The sequence below is a fragment of the Helianthus annuus genome, chromosome 15 (genome assembly GCF_002127325.2).
Source record: "Helianthus annuus cultivar XRQ/B chromosome 15, HanXRQr2.0-SUNRISE, whole genome shotgun sequence".
In the NCBI taxonomy this organism is placed as follows: domain Eukaryota; kingdom Viridiplantae; phylum Streptophyta; class Magnoliopsida; order Asterales; family Asteraceae; genus Helianthus; species Helianthus annuus.
This window is the reverse complement of record NC_035447.2, coordinates 122,491,183-122,507,998: the sequence shown is the minus strand read 5'-3', so window position 1 is coordinate 122,507,998 and position 16,816 is coordinate 122,491,183. Positions and strand designations below refer to the sequence as shown.

The window sequence follows — 16,816 nt, the reverse complement described above, 5'->3', positions numbered from 1 at the left end:
TGCTAAAAGTCAAACTGGGTGTTCATAACCTTTGACTTTCTGATTAAACGGATTTCTTTCAGTCATTTCTCGAATTGAAACTTGTTATAGATTGGTATTTATGTGGGAAACAAACCCTCTAAAGGGTACTCTCTGATTCCCACTACATGCATGCTAAATGTCGAGTCAAACCTATTTTCAAAAAGTCAACAGAAGCGATTTTTGTGAAAAATGACATGATTAATGATATAGATGACATGCAATCTGATTGACCATCATAAATAACTTGTAATACATATAAGAATGTGTTTTAATCATCATCAACTCGACAATCTATGATATAGACACGAATCGGAACCGAAAGTCTTGTAAAACGATTATTTCATAGACTATCGATTCGGATTCGTACATGCATGTTCGAGATCTGTATTGGAAAGTATTTTTGACTATTTTTATTTTAGTTAAACTTTCTGGAAGTTTCTTTGATTGAGTCTATGATTAGCCGATTCGAATGCATGTTTCCGATTTATACATAAAGTTGACTATCTTGCCCTTTTTGATATAAAACGTGATTTTTGGAAAAGTGAAAGGATAGAAATCTTCATTTCTAATATATAAACTTGCACCGAAAATTTCGGATCAGTTGGTGGTCCAGATTGTGAGTTATGGCCATTAGCGTAAAACTATATTATAAATTTACATAAATGGTCCTTTTCGCGTAGAACCCGTTTCTGGCCACGTTTTGATACGAAACTTTTTACCAACTGATGTATTATAATATTCTGGGAATTTTGATGATTTTTAATTAATTTTTGGCTGAACGGATCCTAGATCGCCTAGTCATTTCGGCTTATGTCGGTTTTGACCGTTTTAGCCATAAAATGAGTTTTACACATCCTTTTGACCCGAAACCTTTTTCTACTGATTTTATATGACGAATAAATTATTTTAAGTATTCTGGAAATATAAAAATCTCAGATTTTATTTGAAAACCCGAAAACGCCCTTAAATCGCATATTTAGCGTTTTAAACGCATAGTGAGCGTTATACTCGTTTTAAACATATAAGACCTATACCTACTGATGTGTTTAGCATATTTTCATATAATAACAGTAAGTATAAGTATATGAACTCAGATTTCTAGTTTTGGCATTTTTAGCCCTTGTGAAATTACTAAATTGCCCCTACGGTGCATAGTTTGGTTTTAAATGATAAATTTGATATATGGGTCATACCCTACTGATATAATATGTTATATTAAGTATATTTACTGTATGAACCAGACCCGAAACTCAGATTTCTAATTTTACCCTTTTATTATCTTTTAAATGACCAAAATGCCCTTCTAAGGCATAAATTGAGTTTAAAATTATCCCGGGCAATATAGAACATAACTTACTGATATAATAGCATATTTTAAGCATATTATCTCAGGGAACTTGCATTTGAATCTTTGGTCTACCCGTATCGTCCTTTTCGCGTTCGGTTCGGTTTACGTAACTAGTTTGCGTAAATTGACCGAAACGGGCCAAACGATATCATTTTTATTTCAAAATCCAGAATGTATTTAGTATACCCATATTATACAAGTATTCAAACTTGTCGGGTCTAAATCACATTCTATCCGGTCTTTCGCTTAATCGTGCGTAAACCGTATCATTCCTAAAACTAACCGGTCAAAGCTTAGGCTTAAATAAAAGACCCGTTAGGAATCTAATAGGTTAATTATAAACCTTTGTTCCAGATTAGGAGGCCCGGTAAAAGCTACCAACACTTATCGTTTGTGACTTATACTTGCTCAGGTAAATACATTTTGACTTATTTTCCCTATACGGGCTTGGGGTACGGTATTTAAAATACCGCTTGATCGGGCGCACAAGTCCTGCGCCTTATAGGTGTACAGTCTTGAATAGCTTGTGCGACTTCGTTTAAACAGTTTTGTCTTACTTAAAGGCTTTGGGGGGTTGTTGACCGTGTCCCGGATATCCTTGGCATTATCTTACGAGATGGCCACGACCAGAGCACGGGGTGTAGGCGTACACCCGACGTGTATAACTCTTTAATGTGGTGTGTCATTTAATCTCTAGCCCGGACAGTAGATCCCGGGCCACCAGAGATACGAGTGCATGTAAATCGTTCACAAGTTTATATTATATAATTATCCCAAGTTAATAAAAATATTTATGCCTTGTGCATTTAAATCAATTTTCAATCATTTTCAAAATGAGTCAGTCGATTTGTATTTACCAGTGTAAACTGACGTATTTTTCCCAAAAGGTTAAGTGCAGGTACTATACGGAAATAGGCTGGTTGTTTCCTAAGAGCGTCCACTATAGTCTCGCAAGCTTGGACGACAAATATCTGTTGAACTATTTTTATCTTATTTTATTTGATCCGCCTGTGGATCCGTTTCAACTACTTATGATGTTATTATGTCATTTTATTTAAAAGTTGAAATGTATCTATTCTGCTTCCGCTGTGCATAATTATATTGTGTTGATTGTCTATGACGATGCCAACTACGTCACTGTACCCCACACCGGGCCCACCGGTGACACGTGGAAATCGGGGTGTGACATAAGTGTTCATGTTACACTTTTTCTTTTGATAATGTATATTATGATATACTTTTTTGAAGATCATTGCTATGATTCGTATATGTGTGGATTACAATATGTTGCATGTGTATAATTTTTGAATAGGTAAGGCGAATGAGGAATGGTATTGTGCTCATGTGTGTACGTTTGTCAACAGCTTGCCTGTTTTGAGACTGTTCATGAGGTGTACAATGTTTGACCATATCGTTTTCACGCGAACCAAAGAAATTTCATGCAATTTGTAATAAACAGTGATGTAAGTAAAAGTGACATTTGTATTGATAAGAGCGCAAGGCTCGTGATACAAGATAAGATAAGGAAATACATTGCCTGTATGTTCTTTTCGCTTTGTAGGCTTGGTTCACATGTAACACCTGCGCAACTGTTGCGCGTTCCAGGTGGGGGGAACTGGAGTCCCATCGACCCTTTTTAGGGTATATGCTCCTTTGCCTAAGACTTCGTTAATGACATACGGTCCTTCCCACCTTGGCGCTAATTTGCCGGGTTTTTCGGCGTTTGAAGCCTCGTTGTCGCGCAAGACAAAATCTCCGGGGACAAAGGTGCAAATGCGCACACGCGCGTTGTAGTATTTTTCTAGCTTGGATTTGTACCTTGCTTCTGCTATGGCCGCGTTCTCGCGCCTTTCTTCCAGAAGATCCAAATCCAGCCTCCGTTCGTGTTCGTTATTCTGCTTCTCCATAGCCAACATGCGCGGTGAAGGGAGGCCTATTTCAGCTGGAATGACAGCCTCTGACCCATAGACTAGACTGAACGGGGTTTCTCCAGTGCTAGTCTTTGTCATTGTTCGATGTGCCCAGAGGATGCTGGGAAGTTCGTCAACCCACCCTCTGCGTGCTGTCCCAAGTCGCGCTTTTATACCGTCAACGATTTGTTTGTTTATGCTTTCCACCTGGCCATTCGCTTGAGGATGCGCGACGGAAGCGAAGTTGTGCTCAATGTTCATTTCTTTGAACCATTTTTGAAGGTCTTCCGCGGCAAAGTTTGTACCATTGTCAGAAATAATGCGCAATGGCAACCCAAATCTGCAAATGATATGTTCCCATATGAATTTGCGGATTACCATTGCTGTTGTTGAGGCCAAAGCTTTAGCTTCCACCCATTTTGTGAAGTAATCCACCGCAACGATAATGAATTTTACTGCACCTGGCGCATCAGGAAATGGGCCAACAAGATCAATGCCCCACTGTTGGAATGGCCAGGCGGAAGTAACTGGAATTAGCGGATTTTTGGGTCTAAGTGTCTTTGGTGCATGGCGTTGGCATGCCTCGCACCTTCGTAATAGATCAACTGCGTCCATGTGCATTCCTGGCCAGTAGTATCCGGCACTCATTATTTTTGCCACGACCATGCGCGGTCCTGCGTGTATCCCGCATAGTCCCTCGTGGATCTCTCTAACCAGATACTGAGCGTCTGTTTTATCAACACAACGTAGTAATGGACCCATGAATGATTTCCGATAAAGGACGCCATCCGCCATCTCGTAGTTTATTGCTTTGTGTTGTATTTTTCGGGCTTCTGCCTTTCCTTCCGGGAGCTTCCCGTGTTGAAGATACAAAATAATTGGAGACATCCAGGACGGATTTCCCATCTCTATGACACATACTTGTTTCAGGTGAATGGAAGGATTGGATAGTACCTCTATGCGCACTTCTTTTGCTAAGTGTTTAAAGCTAGTAGCAGCTAACTTGCTTAGTGCGTCAACATGCTTGTTCTCGCTTCTGTTTATGTGATTGACTTTGAATGTCTGAAATTGATTGATTAGCATCCGTGCTTGTTCAAGGTACAACGCCATAGCCTCGCCCTTCGCGTCATAACGACCGTTAACTTGTTCAGCTACTAGTTTTGAGTCGACGTTAGCTTCAAGGTTTTTTGCTCCCATTTTGAGTGCTAGACGAAGACCTGCTAAAAATGCTTCGTATTCCGCTTCATTGTTGGTACTTTGAAAATCTAAGCGGATAGCATATGTGAGTTCGTGATTATCCGGGCTGACTAATCGGAGACCTGCTCCTGCTCCGTCGTCATTGGAAGCACCATCAGTGTGTAAGGTCCAGACTCTGTCGTCAAAAACAGGCGTCGAGTTCTGGATTGCCTCACATTCTTGTACTTTATCAATGGGAACTTCGGTGGCGAAGTCTGCTAGAACCTGCCCTTTGATTGCAGGTCTCGGTTTGTAAAAAATGTTGTAGCCTTCTAGCTCGATGGCCCATTTAGCTAATCTCCCCGCTATGTCGGGTTTTGACAAGATTTGGCCCAAATGATAATTTGTCAGTACTGTGATGATATGGCCTGAAAAATACCTGCGCAAACGCCAGGATGCGTGTACTAGTGCTAGAACGAGTTTTTCTATCATTGAGTAACGAGTTTTAGGGCCGGTGAGCATTTTGCTGATGTAGTAGATTGGAGTCTGGATATTTTCCCGTTCTACCATTAGTACTGCGCCTACTGCTACCTCCGCGGCTGACAGATATAAGATTAATGGTTCTTTTTCTTTTGGCGCAGTCAGCGTTGGTAATTGGATTAAATATTCTTTCATTTGCTTAAATGCTGCTTCCGCTTCAGGTGTCCATTGAAAGGGAGTTTTCTTTCCGCAGTTTCGCAGCGTACTGATAAATGGATAAGATTTTGCCGCATGGTTGGCCAAAAATCTATTCAGAGCTGCTAATCGTCCGGCGAGTCTTTGCATTTCCTTGACTGTTGCCGGTGATGGCATTAGCTGAATGGTCTGCACCTTCTCCGGATTAACCTTAAAACCGTCTTTTGTGACTATGAAACCCAAAAACTTTCCTTCTTCCATGCCGAAGGAGCACTTTGTCGGGTTCAATTTTAAGTTTACGCTTCGTAATGAATCGAACGTGCGCTGGATATTGTTGAGCATTGTCTCCTCCTCATGGCTCATGATGACGAGGTCATCCATGTATACTTCGACAGTTTTGCCAATATCCTCGCTGAAAATTGTGTCCATTAGGCGTTGAGACGTTGCGCCTGCGTTGCGCAACCCAAACAGCATTTTTGTGTAGCAGTAGATGCCTTTGTCTGTGCGGAATGCAGTTTTTTCTTCGTCTTCTTCTTTCATCTGGACCTGGTGATAACCCTTATAGCAGCCGAGAAAGCATTTCCATCTGAATGATGCTAAAGAATCTACTTTCTTGTCTATCTCTGGGAGCGCATAGCAGTCTCTGGGGCACGCTTTGTTGAGGTCTTTGAAGTCGACACACATTCTCCACTCGGCGTTATGTTTTTGTACCATGACTGGATTGGCAACCCATGTATGGTATTTTACTTTGCGTAAGATTCCCGCGTTGGGCAACTCTGTTACTTGCTCGTCCATCGCTTTTGCTTTTTCTTCGCTGAAACTGCGCCTTCCCTGAACAACCGGATCTACTGATGGTTTGATGTTTAAGCAATGTTGCGCGATATCGCGTGGAACTCCAGTCATGTCTGCTGGGCACCAGGCAAATATATCTTTGTTGTTAGACAACAACCTTTTTAGATGTACACGTATTGTTGGTGACATGGCGTGTCCTAGCAGAATGGTTTGCTCTGGGTACTCGTCGTCCAGAACCCATTTTTCTGGTTCGTTTGGTGCTGAAGCTTTGACTGCCTTTACTGGAGGTTCGTCGTCGACGGACATGACTTCCTTGCTTGAATAGAGAATTGCAATTCCGGTTTCTGTCGGAAATCCACAAGCTGCATGTGGAATGGAAGTGATCATGCTGAATTCTCTTTGTGATCTTCTCCCGAGCAAAATGTCATGTCGTGATGTTGCTGGCATGACCATGAAATTTACTGTAACTGTTCGTGAGTGTCTGCCATCTGATAAGGTCACTGGGAAAGCAATTTGCCCTAACGGGAAAACAGCTTCATTACAGAATCCGGTGAGGGGAAAATCAACCGGTTCTAAACGTGCTTTATCTTCCGGATCTAGCTGTTTAAAGCACTGTTCATAGATGATGTCCATCGAACTTCCTGGATCTATGAACATATAGTCCATCCGGTAATGACCAAAAATACCAGTGATAATCACTGGTCGTTCTTCCTGAGGCCCCCCAGGAACAACAGGGAACACGACTTGTTGTTCTCTCCAGTGTTGATCATAGCTTCGCTTGCTTGATCTTCGTGATGGTCCTCCTTGAACCATGTGTATTTGTTTCTGATGACTGTTATCTTTGTACTGGTTGGATTGGATGTTTCCCTAAGGTAGGGTTACTAGGTCCAATTCTGTAGTGTTGACTCCTTCTCCAGATCTGATGTTTGGGGAATCAGATCTGGTGATTGCGTTCAAAGCAGTTTGGTACTTGCTAACCCCATGTCTTGGGGATCCTGCTATTTGGAATTTGTTTCCGACGTTTGGTCGAGGACCAGGTTGTCGGTGAGGAAATGAATTTTCTGCCATGTGCAAAGGCAGAAAAATGAGATGAACTGAATCGAAACGAGATAAAAACTAGAAAAACTGAGAAAACGGTGGGCGCCAATGAAGAAACACTAGATAAATGGTCGGAACCGAGATATCTAGGGGGTTTGAATCCGCATAAAAGGTTAGTTCTCTCTCAATTGATTCAGTTGCAGCCAAGTTCTTTCTCCGGTGATTCTGCAAAACAGAGCACCGTTAGCCTCGTCAAGGGGAGAAGGGGGTTCTCTCCTTGACCCGACTCCGGTGTGAGAATAAGTACGTGTAATGGAGAAGATAAAAGTGTTTGAGTAGTGAAATGTGATCTGAGTTCATACCTGAAGAGTTCTCCTATTTATAACCGGGAGTTTTTGGGAGGGAAAATTTGTTATTGAAAAGATAACGGAAGATGCTGACGCCGTAGCGGTTATTTTTCCTTCCGTTAAGTCCTTTTGATCTTCGTTACGTTGTTTTGATCCTGATGTGAATGCACACGGATCGTGACTTGATCTACGGTTGGGGAATTGCCACGTGGAAAGTGGTTTAAGTGGAGATCATTCTCCAATTACATGCTATCATTGTGATTTCAGGAATGTTTGTGATGATGACACGTGTCCAGACGGTTATAACCGTCTGGGTGGTGCACGATCATATTTCTTCTAGAAGATTACTGCTGTAATCTAGTGTGACACCTTACGATGTGCACACAGCTGAATAGATCCCAAGTCTGGGTAAAATAATATCCAAGTTTGGATATTTGGGCGGACATATTGATCTCAGGGTTTTAGCCCTTTGTTAAAAGGAAAGCGGCGCAAGGGTTTAGGCTTCCCTTTGGGCGCGCGACTACTGCTTGTTGGTTTCTTTCTTCCTTTTGTAAGACTAATGCGCGGCCGCGCAAGGTTAAAAAGGTTGAAAGGTTAGTTGGTGGTATGGTCTCACATCCTTTTTATGAGGTTTTTGGGACCTTACCCCTTCATACAATAACTAAGATAATCTCTTAAACAAGTGCAAAAGTGCGAAAATAATCAAAGTTACACTACACACGAGTCGGATCCAAGTGATTCATCTTGTCTATCTGTTTTTACTTTTATTTTCTTTTTCAACATTTTAGTTAGTTTTATTTTTCTAGTTTAAAAATCTTTTTCTAACATTTAATTTGATTAGACGTTGAGGATAAACCGGTACTAAAAGCTCTTGTGTCCTTGGACGACCTCGGTATCATACCAACACTATACTACGTCCACAATAGGTGCACTTGCCCATATGTGTGTTTAGTGTTAGTGAATATCGTGTTTATAAATTTAAAACTTGGCTAAAAAGTGTAAAAAGGACTTAAAATATATACCTAAAATATATAAACACTTCACACGCATCAGTAACACCTGAGGGTGAGGAAGAAACGGAGGACAAGGAAGATGAAGTTGGCGAGGGTGAAGAAAGCGAAGACAAACACTAGTGTTTTTTTTAATTTAGTCGGATTTTAATTTTTTTATTTCTAGTATTGTATTTTTTTTTAATTTAATGAAGTATTTAAAGTTTAAAAAAATAATTGTGAAATGATTGCATGGACGTTATTGGAATAATGCCCCACTACACCACTTTTGTAATAATGCCCCATGCTGACTGGACTGCCACGTGTCGAATAATGCCCCATAGTTGGGGTATTATTTTGTTTAACCACTACACATGGTCTCATAACCACTTTTCAAAAATATTAAAAAATTATAAAAGTGAATAGTATCTCCTCCAAATTTACTAACAAAGATATTTTCTCTCTTTTTTCTTTTTCCTCAACTCATAACAATTTACAATCACTCACATAAATACAAATATTACACTTAACGTAAATGCAAATGACGAATTGTTAATGATCTAGCATTCACATCCAAGGCATCATATTCTCAGTGTGGTGTTTTTAAAATATAGAGTGAATTGCAAGTTTTGTCCTTTATCTTTAGGCCATTTTGCAAGTTTTGTCCTTTATGTTTAAATTTGACAAGTTTTGTCCTTTATGTTTGAAAATCAAGCACGTTTTACCCTTTGGGGCAAAATGTGCTTGATTTTTAAGGACAAAACGTGCTTGATTTTTTAAACATAAAGGACAAAACATGCTTGATATTTAAACATAAAGGACAAAACGTGCTTGATTTTTAAGGCTCAAAGGGTAAAACGTGCTTGATTTTTAAACATAAAGGACAAAACTCGTCAAATTTAAACATAAAGGATAAAACTTGCAAAATGGCCTAAAGATAAAGGACAAAACTTGTAATTCACTCTAAAATATAAAAAGTATAAAAAGTGGTTGTGAGTGGAGGAGAGAGAAAATGTTACTGTTCATCTGTATATTTGGGGGGACACTGTTCACCCACTATAATTTTTTAATATATATTGAAAGTGGTTGTGAGTGAATGAGAGAGAAAAATGTAATGATAAAGGTATAAAATATTATTTAATTGAAAAGGAGAGAGGAAAAGTATTTGTTTTTAGTGAAAATATATTGATATAGGGGTTGTTTTTTAGTGGAATGTATGTATAATTTTAGGGGGTTGGATGTGAATGGTCTCAAAAAGCACAAAGGGTTGCACTTTACCTATGAATAATACATACAATAAATCAATAATAATAAAAAAATATAAATAAATAAATTCACAAGGAAGCACGCGAAAACATGCCACCTCCAAACCACAGCTTCACTAAATCCAAACCAGAACCCAAACCTGAGGCTCGCCACCGAACCTAAAAATTGATAAAACAATAAAATATAAATCGCCAGAGTGAAAGAGTCCATCTTTCTCGCTCATCGATTCTAGTGAGAGAAAAAAATTGTAGGTAGCACAGAGAGAGTGAAGAACAACAACAAGAAGAAGAAAGTGCCTTCATCTACAACTGTTTTATACTCAAGATCAACGTCTAACTCTTGATCTCCATTAACAACAAAGCAGCTTCTAGAAGTAAGCCTTTATCTACCCCAAACTAACTTTCATTTGGATCACTCTGTTGAAATTGTTTCAAATTTAGCTGATTATTATTCTAATTTATGTTGTAATGTCAATTTAGGTTTTGATTTACTGAAATTGACGAAATTTACAGTTATTTCTTTTGCATTATTGGTCAATTTAGGTGTTTTCCTTTTTAGTTTTTAGGGTTTGAGTTTTGAATTTTGAATTTGTCACTGTTTTTGCTTTTGTATGATGTTGATTTAGGGTTTGAAGTTTGTTTGCATTTTGTATTTTGAATTTATGTATATTAGGGTTTAAGTATACTGTATATGATATTATGATATTATGATCTTGTTGGATTTTTAAATTATATAATTTTTTTGTGCTTGTTTATGTTTAGACCTTTTTTTATAATATATACTGTACATAAGTTGATTGATGGTTAAAATGATTTTGAGATGTATAACTTTTAGAGTAAGTAAAAGGTGTGAAACTGTGAATGAACTACTGTTTGTGGTTTAAAATCAGAGTGATGTACCTAAGTACCTTTTGCTGTATAACACATTATATGTTAAAATGGTAAAAGAAGAAGTATTGTTTGCAAGAAAGGAAGTGTTTGTACTAAGCCAGGGAAAAAAAGTACCAATGTACTCAGGACTTTTGTTCAAAATTGCATATTTATTCATGGTGTGATATTTTTTTTTTTCAAGTTTTTGCAAGAAAGATGTTTGTTTGGCCAAAGGGTGAATAACTTTAGAATTCTTTTGATCTATAGAGTGCGCTCTGGTATTTTTTTTTTTTTTACTTTTGCTTACGGTGATCGGAGTTGGTAATGGTTTAATGTCTGGTGTAACGTCTTTCACGTGTGAGGAAGCATATTTGTTTTTCATTAATGTGGTTAGATTTCGCTTTTGTTCTTTATACTTCTCATGATACTAGTCATCATGCTTGTCTTTTTAACGAATGACTTGTAATTTGTAGGTTTCGTGAGAACTTAGTTGCAGAAGTTATCCACAAGTTCTTAATCGAAGATGTATCAACTGCTGACAACGTAGATGTCAACATTGACTTATGTGATAAGTTAATATAGGAAGGATTACATATTATTAATCACGAGCGCTCCAGAACTGGGTTAATAAACACCAGTCTCATTTTTAATGAAATTCAGATGTTGCAGCGGCAAATTATGTTCAAGCAGCTAGAAGAACTCCAGAGGCAACAGAAGCTCCAAGAGTTAAATGGCTCAAGGCAACAACATGTTTTAAGTCAACAATCTTTAATACCCAATAAGCAAGCTCTCGGGGCTCAATACGCACCCTTAATTAACGGAACACCGGTTCGTGATGCATCCCAAATGTTTATGTTTGGTAACACCAACTTGGCCCATGGGTACCAGAGTGGATTTCCTTATTCACAGGCCCAAAATCAAGTTCTCCAGTCAATGGGCCTTGCATCTCAGCCAGTTGATGGGCATAGTGTTAGTCAATTTTTTAATTTACAAGGGGAAACTCGTGAATCTACTGGCGAACAAGTGGACACCAATAGCAGGTCTTGTGTGAGTGATCAGTTTAACGTTTCGTATCAGCAAGAACAAGATATCATCAACCCTTCTCAGGAATTTACCAGTTTGGATCCGTTAGAACGGAAGTTCTTATATGATACAAATGACGACAATTTAGGAGGTTTCGGGAACATGTTTGATGACACAGACAAGGAGCAAGCTTTTCCGACTCTTCAAAGCGGGAGTTGGAGCGCACTTATGCAGTCTGCGCTAGAAGAAACCTCGAGTACTGATACAGGGGTGCAGGAAGAGTGGAGCGGTTTGAGCTTTCAGAACCCAGAAGTGCCCAATGATAACCAGCCTTCTGGTCTAATGGAAAGCGGGAAAAATCTAACTCCATGGCAGAATAGCACTCTAACTGGTATTCAGCAGTCTCACAAAGAAGCTGGTGAGTTTGAGTTTGTTAACGATGCTTCGAATAATGGCACAGAGTTTAAGAAGGTAATAAACATATAAAATTGTTTCCTAAGCATACGCTCTAACTTATCCGTGCTCAAAAACTCAATAATATTGTTCTTGTGTTATTTTTTTATAGGATGTCTTGAGCGGCAATCAAAGACACTCAGCGTCAGATGTGACAACTTTTAGAAGCAGTGATTCATCTGATAAGTCAGCTGGCTTTCCTGCTCCAGATTTAAGTTCACAGACAAGGTATGTACTTCTTTCCTGCTCTTAAAATATCCGTGTTATAATTTATGGTATAAAATGTTTTTGTTTATCATGGCAGTCGCAATATGCTTGAGCTTCTTCACACGGTAGACAAATTCAGAGGATATAAACACGGTACACAGTCTGCTTATACCAACTCAGATCCAACAAATGAGATGATGCCTAAGGCTGAAAATACAGATGTATTTACTCCATCCAGAAATTCTTCGGGCCTGCAATACTCTGGCCTGATGATGGGCCCAACAACTCAGAGGCCCCCTTTAAATTATTTTGACTTATCTCAGATTTCCCAACAAGTGGTATGTAACACTAGTTCAAACATTAATATTGTAAAAACGTTCACACTGTCAACTTTCATTATTCGTAACTCTTATATTTGTTTCTATTTTTGCATGACTAATAGAGATACCCTTTTCTTAATTCTGATGCTATGCAGGACAACTCTCATCTAGTTCCGTTAAAGGACCAAGATGGTCGAAGATCATTGATATTTGAGGGTCAACAGGTTTCTAAGTCAACAAAGCAAACGCATATTTCCCCTCTGAACCCCGCATACTCCGATGCTAATACAAGGACAGCAGTAAAGAGTGAAAAAGCTGATTCCGACACTAAAGTTCCTCAGCTAACATCCATGTCGCAGCTCACTTCTGTTTACGAAAAGTATAAAACCATGCTGATGCCTTCAGCTGCAAGCGATGGTCAATCGGTCAAAAACTCATCTCACCTTTCTCTTCAAGAGGGTTATCCGCTGTATGGAAATAGTCCGTCTGTGCAAATGAATTTAGCCAGCACAAGTCAATATGGGAGAGTTTGGCCAGTAACTGGGATCAGCTCGCGAGCTATTGATCAAGATTTGCTTGTTCCTCAATCAAAGAAGCGTAAATTTCCTACGTACGAGCTTCTACCATGGCATAAAGAAGCCGCAAAAGGTTCTTCAAGGCTTCATGATATGAGGTGGGTCCTACATGTCTAGTAATGTTTCCATTTACCTGTTGCGGAAAGCCATGTGATGTTTGAATGTAAACTAAGTTTTGACAATGTTGTCTTGCAGCACTGCTGAAGTAGAGTGGGCACAGGCTGCCAAACGGGTACCTGAAATGGTGTGTTTTTTAGTTGGCTCGTTAGCATTACGCAAGTGTATTTGATAAGTGTTCTTAACTATTACAACTTGTGTTCAACAGTTGAAAGAAGAGGCTGCAGCATTAGGGATGGTTCACTCAAAGAAGAGAGTTATCTTAACAACACAGCTTATGCAAGTGTTATTTCGACCTGCACCAGCTGCAATTCTTTCAGACGACGCTGCTAAATGCTATAATACCTTAACATACTTTGCTGCTAGATTAGCACTTGGTGACGCATGCAGCTTGTCAAATCGCGTTTACATGTCTTGCAACACGCCTGAATCGTAAGAACCACACTTCAAACTTTAGCATATTACTCCAACTTATTTTCTAATATCTTTTTCCAACTTCTCAATCTAGGTTGTCGGTGAAAGCCTCGATATCTAAGGGTAGCGGTGATCAAAATCTCTCTAAGATTGTAGAAGACTTCATTAAACGAGCAAAAGAGCTGGAAGATGATCTTTTGAGGTACAAACACAATCCATTAAACATACATCCATAATACAAACGCATGTGACAAGTTTTGAATTTGTAAAATGGTGATGCAGGTTTGAGAATAGAGGATCGGTTCTTGAAATAAAAATGGAGGCACAAGATTTGGAGAGATTTTCAGTGATCAACCGTTTTGCCAAGTTCCATAGTCGGGCTCAAATGGTTGTAGCCGAGACGGCATCCTCTGGCGGAGCTTCCGCTCCTCCTAAGCTATATCCTCAAAGATATGTTAAAGCTAATCCAATGCCCATGACAGTACCCCAAGGGTATAATTGTCTTTCACTGTGACGAGCCTTGTTTTTGGCTTATCTGCTCTCTTGCTTGTCTAACTGCACGTTTTTGGTCCGTCTTTCTGAACCAAAATTCAACTGATGTCGGTTTCGATGCAAAGTATATAACGCTCTTTTGTATATGTCCACCCGACACTAATTAAGGAGCGTTTGGATGACTTGCGAGAATGGCAGGTCTACTAAATGAACATGTGAGGTGATGCACATTCTGTATGTTAGATTTTATATTAATTTCTAACAGGTATAATGCAAGTTTCTTGGTAGTGTTATTACATCTAACCAGTATTTTCTTTGAACTGCGGTACATATTATCCCATCTTTTTTACTTTTATAGTTTAGGACTTAGGTAAATAAGTGTCTTTTATAGTTATATTTTTCATGTCAAAAAGTAACTTTATGTTCAAAGTGTTGAAAGAGAGATTTTAGAATAATTATTATAATTGACCAAGTTCACTAACATATAGTATTATTAGTAGTAGGTGTAGGACATACTTGGGTTTTGTGCAAATTTAATTTCATCATTCAGTTAAGTTAGTTATAAATTATTAAAAGAGAGAATCAACTAGCATATATTAAATGACAAAATGCAACTAATATTACTGATTAAGATATAGTCATCATATCAAATTAAACCATTTTTTCTCATGTGCTAATCACTGAAAGTTGAAACATGAATGACTTCCAAAACCAAAGGACATGTATGGGAGTGGGAAGTCCCCTCAAAACTAGCTCATGTCCACCCTCCATCGAAGTGTTCCTGTTTTTAATGCCATTTGCAGCAGGTGTGGCTTAGCGGTAGAGTCGAGTGACCATTTGATGGTCTCGTGCATTGTGGCGAAAACAATTTAGTGGCAGGTTCTGGTTTGGATCAAAATTCCGATTCCTGCCACTTCTTCTTCTTGTCTTGATATGGTGAGTACGGTCAGAAGGCGAAGCCGGTGATTGATGACAGTATCAAAGAAGACTCGTTCATTTTCTAATTTCAATATGTTAAATTGGGAAAGGTGGACCGATTTTAATATCATAATATCAGTGTTGTAGTTTTTTAGCTTTCTTGTTTACATGTGGGATTTCTTGCCGGCCCAGGTTTGTCTATTTCTAACAGATTTGCTGTTAAAAATGTAAGGAGAGTTGAAAAAATTGCGACCCAATCAAATCCTGACTAAGTGTCTGATCATCCTATCAGATCATGACATGTGGCCAAGTGTACCTCAACCATGTGGCATTACATAATTTTTTACTTAATCTTTATATTTAAGCAATTAAATTACCTATTTTTTTCTACTTCTCTATTCTTTTCTTCAGATCACGTTTTTAAACCAAGGTAGTTTAAAAATAAATCATCGGGAAAATCCGTGTAAAATTCTAATATCACTTGAAATTCATATTTTTTTTTTAGAAAAAGAGTGTATTGATTGTCATATTATGACAAAAAAAGAACAAGGCAAGTGTTTTTTAAGTGTCTAGATGGTACAGAACTACAGATGGAAAACAAAAAGAAGTTCCAACACCAATTATGTGAGCGGACTAAAACTTGCTAATTAGTATAGGGTAATACCAATTTACCATTTTCTGACCGTTATCTTTTTTTTTAAACGAAATTTTATAAATCACTTGCAAAAACGTAGGGGACAGCAGGAAACTGAGTCGCACCATCTCTCCCATACAAGGTAGTCCTGAAAACAGAACACAAAAATTACATAACAATGTCTCACATGTTGAAGTCGCACCATCTCTCCCATACAAGGTAGGGCTGTTCATGAGCCGAGCCGAGCTAGGGCAAGCTCGGGCTCGGCTCGATTATAAACCGAACTGGCTCGGCTCGGATTTGAAAACGAGCTGAAAATCTAAGCTCGGGCTCGGCTTGGTTTTAAACCGAGCTGTCTCGGCTTGGCTTAGTTTGGCTCGATTTTAAAAATAAAAATTAATACATAGCTCTCAAAATTCAGTATTATAAAATATTATTCAATACTTCAAAAGAACATATTCAAAATAAGTTCAACCTGATACATTACAAGCCAAAATCACGTTCAACAACACAAAATAAGTTTATATTTCTAGTAAATACAATATTTGTTCATTAGCACGACAATCAACCTTTAAATATGTCATAGATATCAAACTACAAGTCTACATACATGTAAATAATAATCATTTTTTTGTGATATATTATATGTATATAAAAATAAAATATATTTTAAGTAAAATAATTCGAGCTAAGCCGAGCCGAGCTACCGAGCGAGCCAAACCGAGCCAATTTGGCTCGTCACGAGCCGAGCCGAGCTAGGCTCACTTTCTAACCGAGCCGAGCCGGCTCGGCTCACTTTCAAACCGAGCCATATCGAGCGAGCTTTTTCCGAGCTAAATCCGAGCGAGCTCTGAGCCGCAAGCTTTTTGGACAGCCCTAATACAAGGTCCCCGAATGGAGCTCTATGCTTCATCCATAAGAAAGTCTCTTCTTTAATTTCGTCCACAATCTTCAAACCCCGGAATGGCTTGTTATCAAAGATCTTTTCATTTCTGGTCTTCCATACTCTCCGTATAACCGAACAAAAAATCGTTTCCAGGGTGCATTAATGTTCATTGTTGGATTTAAATTGGAAAATAACTAGATTTTATTATTGGATTTAACTTGAAATACAATTAGATTAAATTGTAGAGTATTGTGTTAGTTAAGTACTTTTAAATTCACTTTTGCCATTTGTTTATAAGTAAGTAGAATTTGCCTTTTCAAGTGGCAAGGGTTCAATTCTCGAGATG

The 16,816-nt window shown here is 38.6% G+C and overlaps 1 protein-coding gene across 1 annotated transcript; it reads left to right on the top strand.

The window, feature by feature from the left end:
• The first annotated feature begins 9,769 nt into the window (after nucleotides 1-9,769).
• LOC110912378 lies at nucleotides 9,770-14,352 on the top strand. Its single transcript, XM_022157079.2, has 9 exons — nucleotides 9,770-9,935; nucleotides 10,905-11,925; nucleotides 12,020-12,135; nucleotides 12,212-12,452; nucleotides 12,590-13,107; nucleotides 13,205-13,253; nucleotides 13,335-13,558; nucleotides 13,635-13,742; nucleotides 13,823-14,352. Exons 2-9 carry the CDS (start codon nucleotides 11,092-11,094, stop codon nucleotides 14,052-14,054), a joined length of 2,322 nt encoding a protein of 773 aa, XP_022012771.1. The 5' UTR covers nucleotides 9,770-9,935; nucleotides 10,905-11,091; the 3' UTR covers nucleotides 14,055-14,352.
• The last annotated feature ends 2,464 nt before the right edge of the window (nucleotides 14,353-16,816 follow it).

Coding starts and splice junctions, on each gene's coding strand:
- LOC110912378 (XM_022157079.2), top strand. CDS start 11,092: ATGTTGCAGCGGCAAATTATGTTCAAGCAGCTAGAAGAACTCCAGAGG. Junction 11,926..12,019: donor ATGGCACAGAGTTTAAGAAG/GTAATAAACATA, acceptor ATTTTTTTATAG/GATGTCTTGAGCGGCAATCA. Junction 13,108..13,204: donor TCAAGGCTTCATGATATGAG/GTGGGTCCTACA, acceptor GTTGTCTTGCAG/CACTGCTGAAGTAGAGTGGG.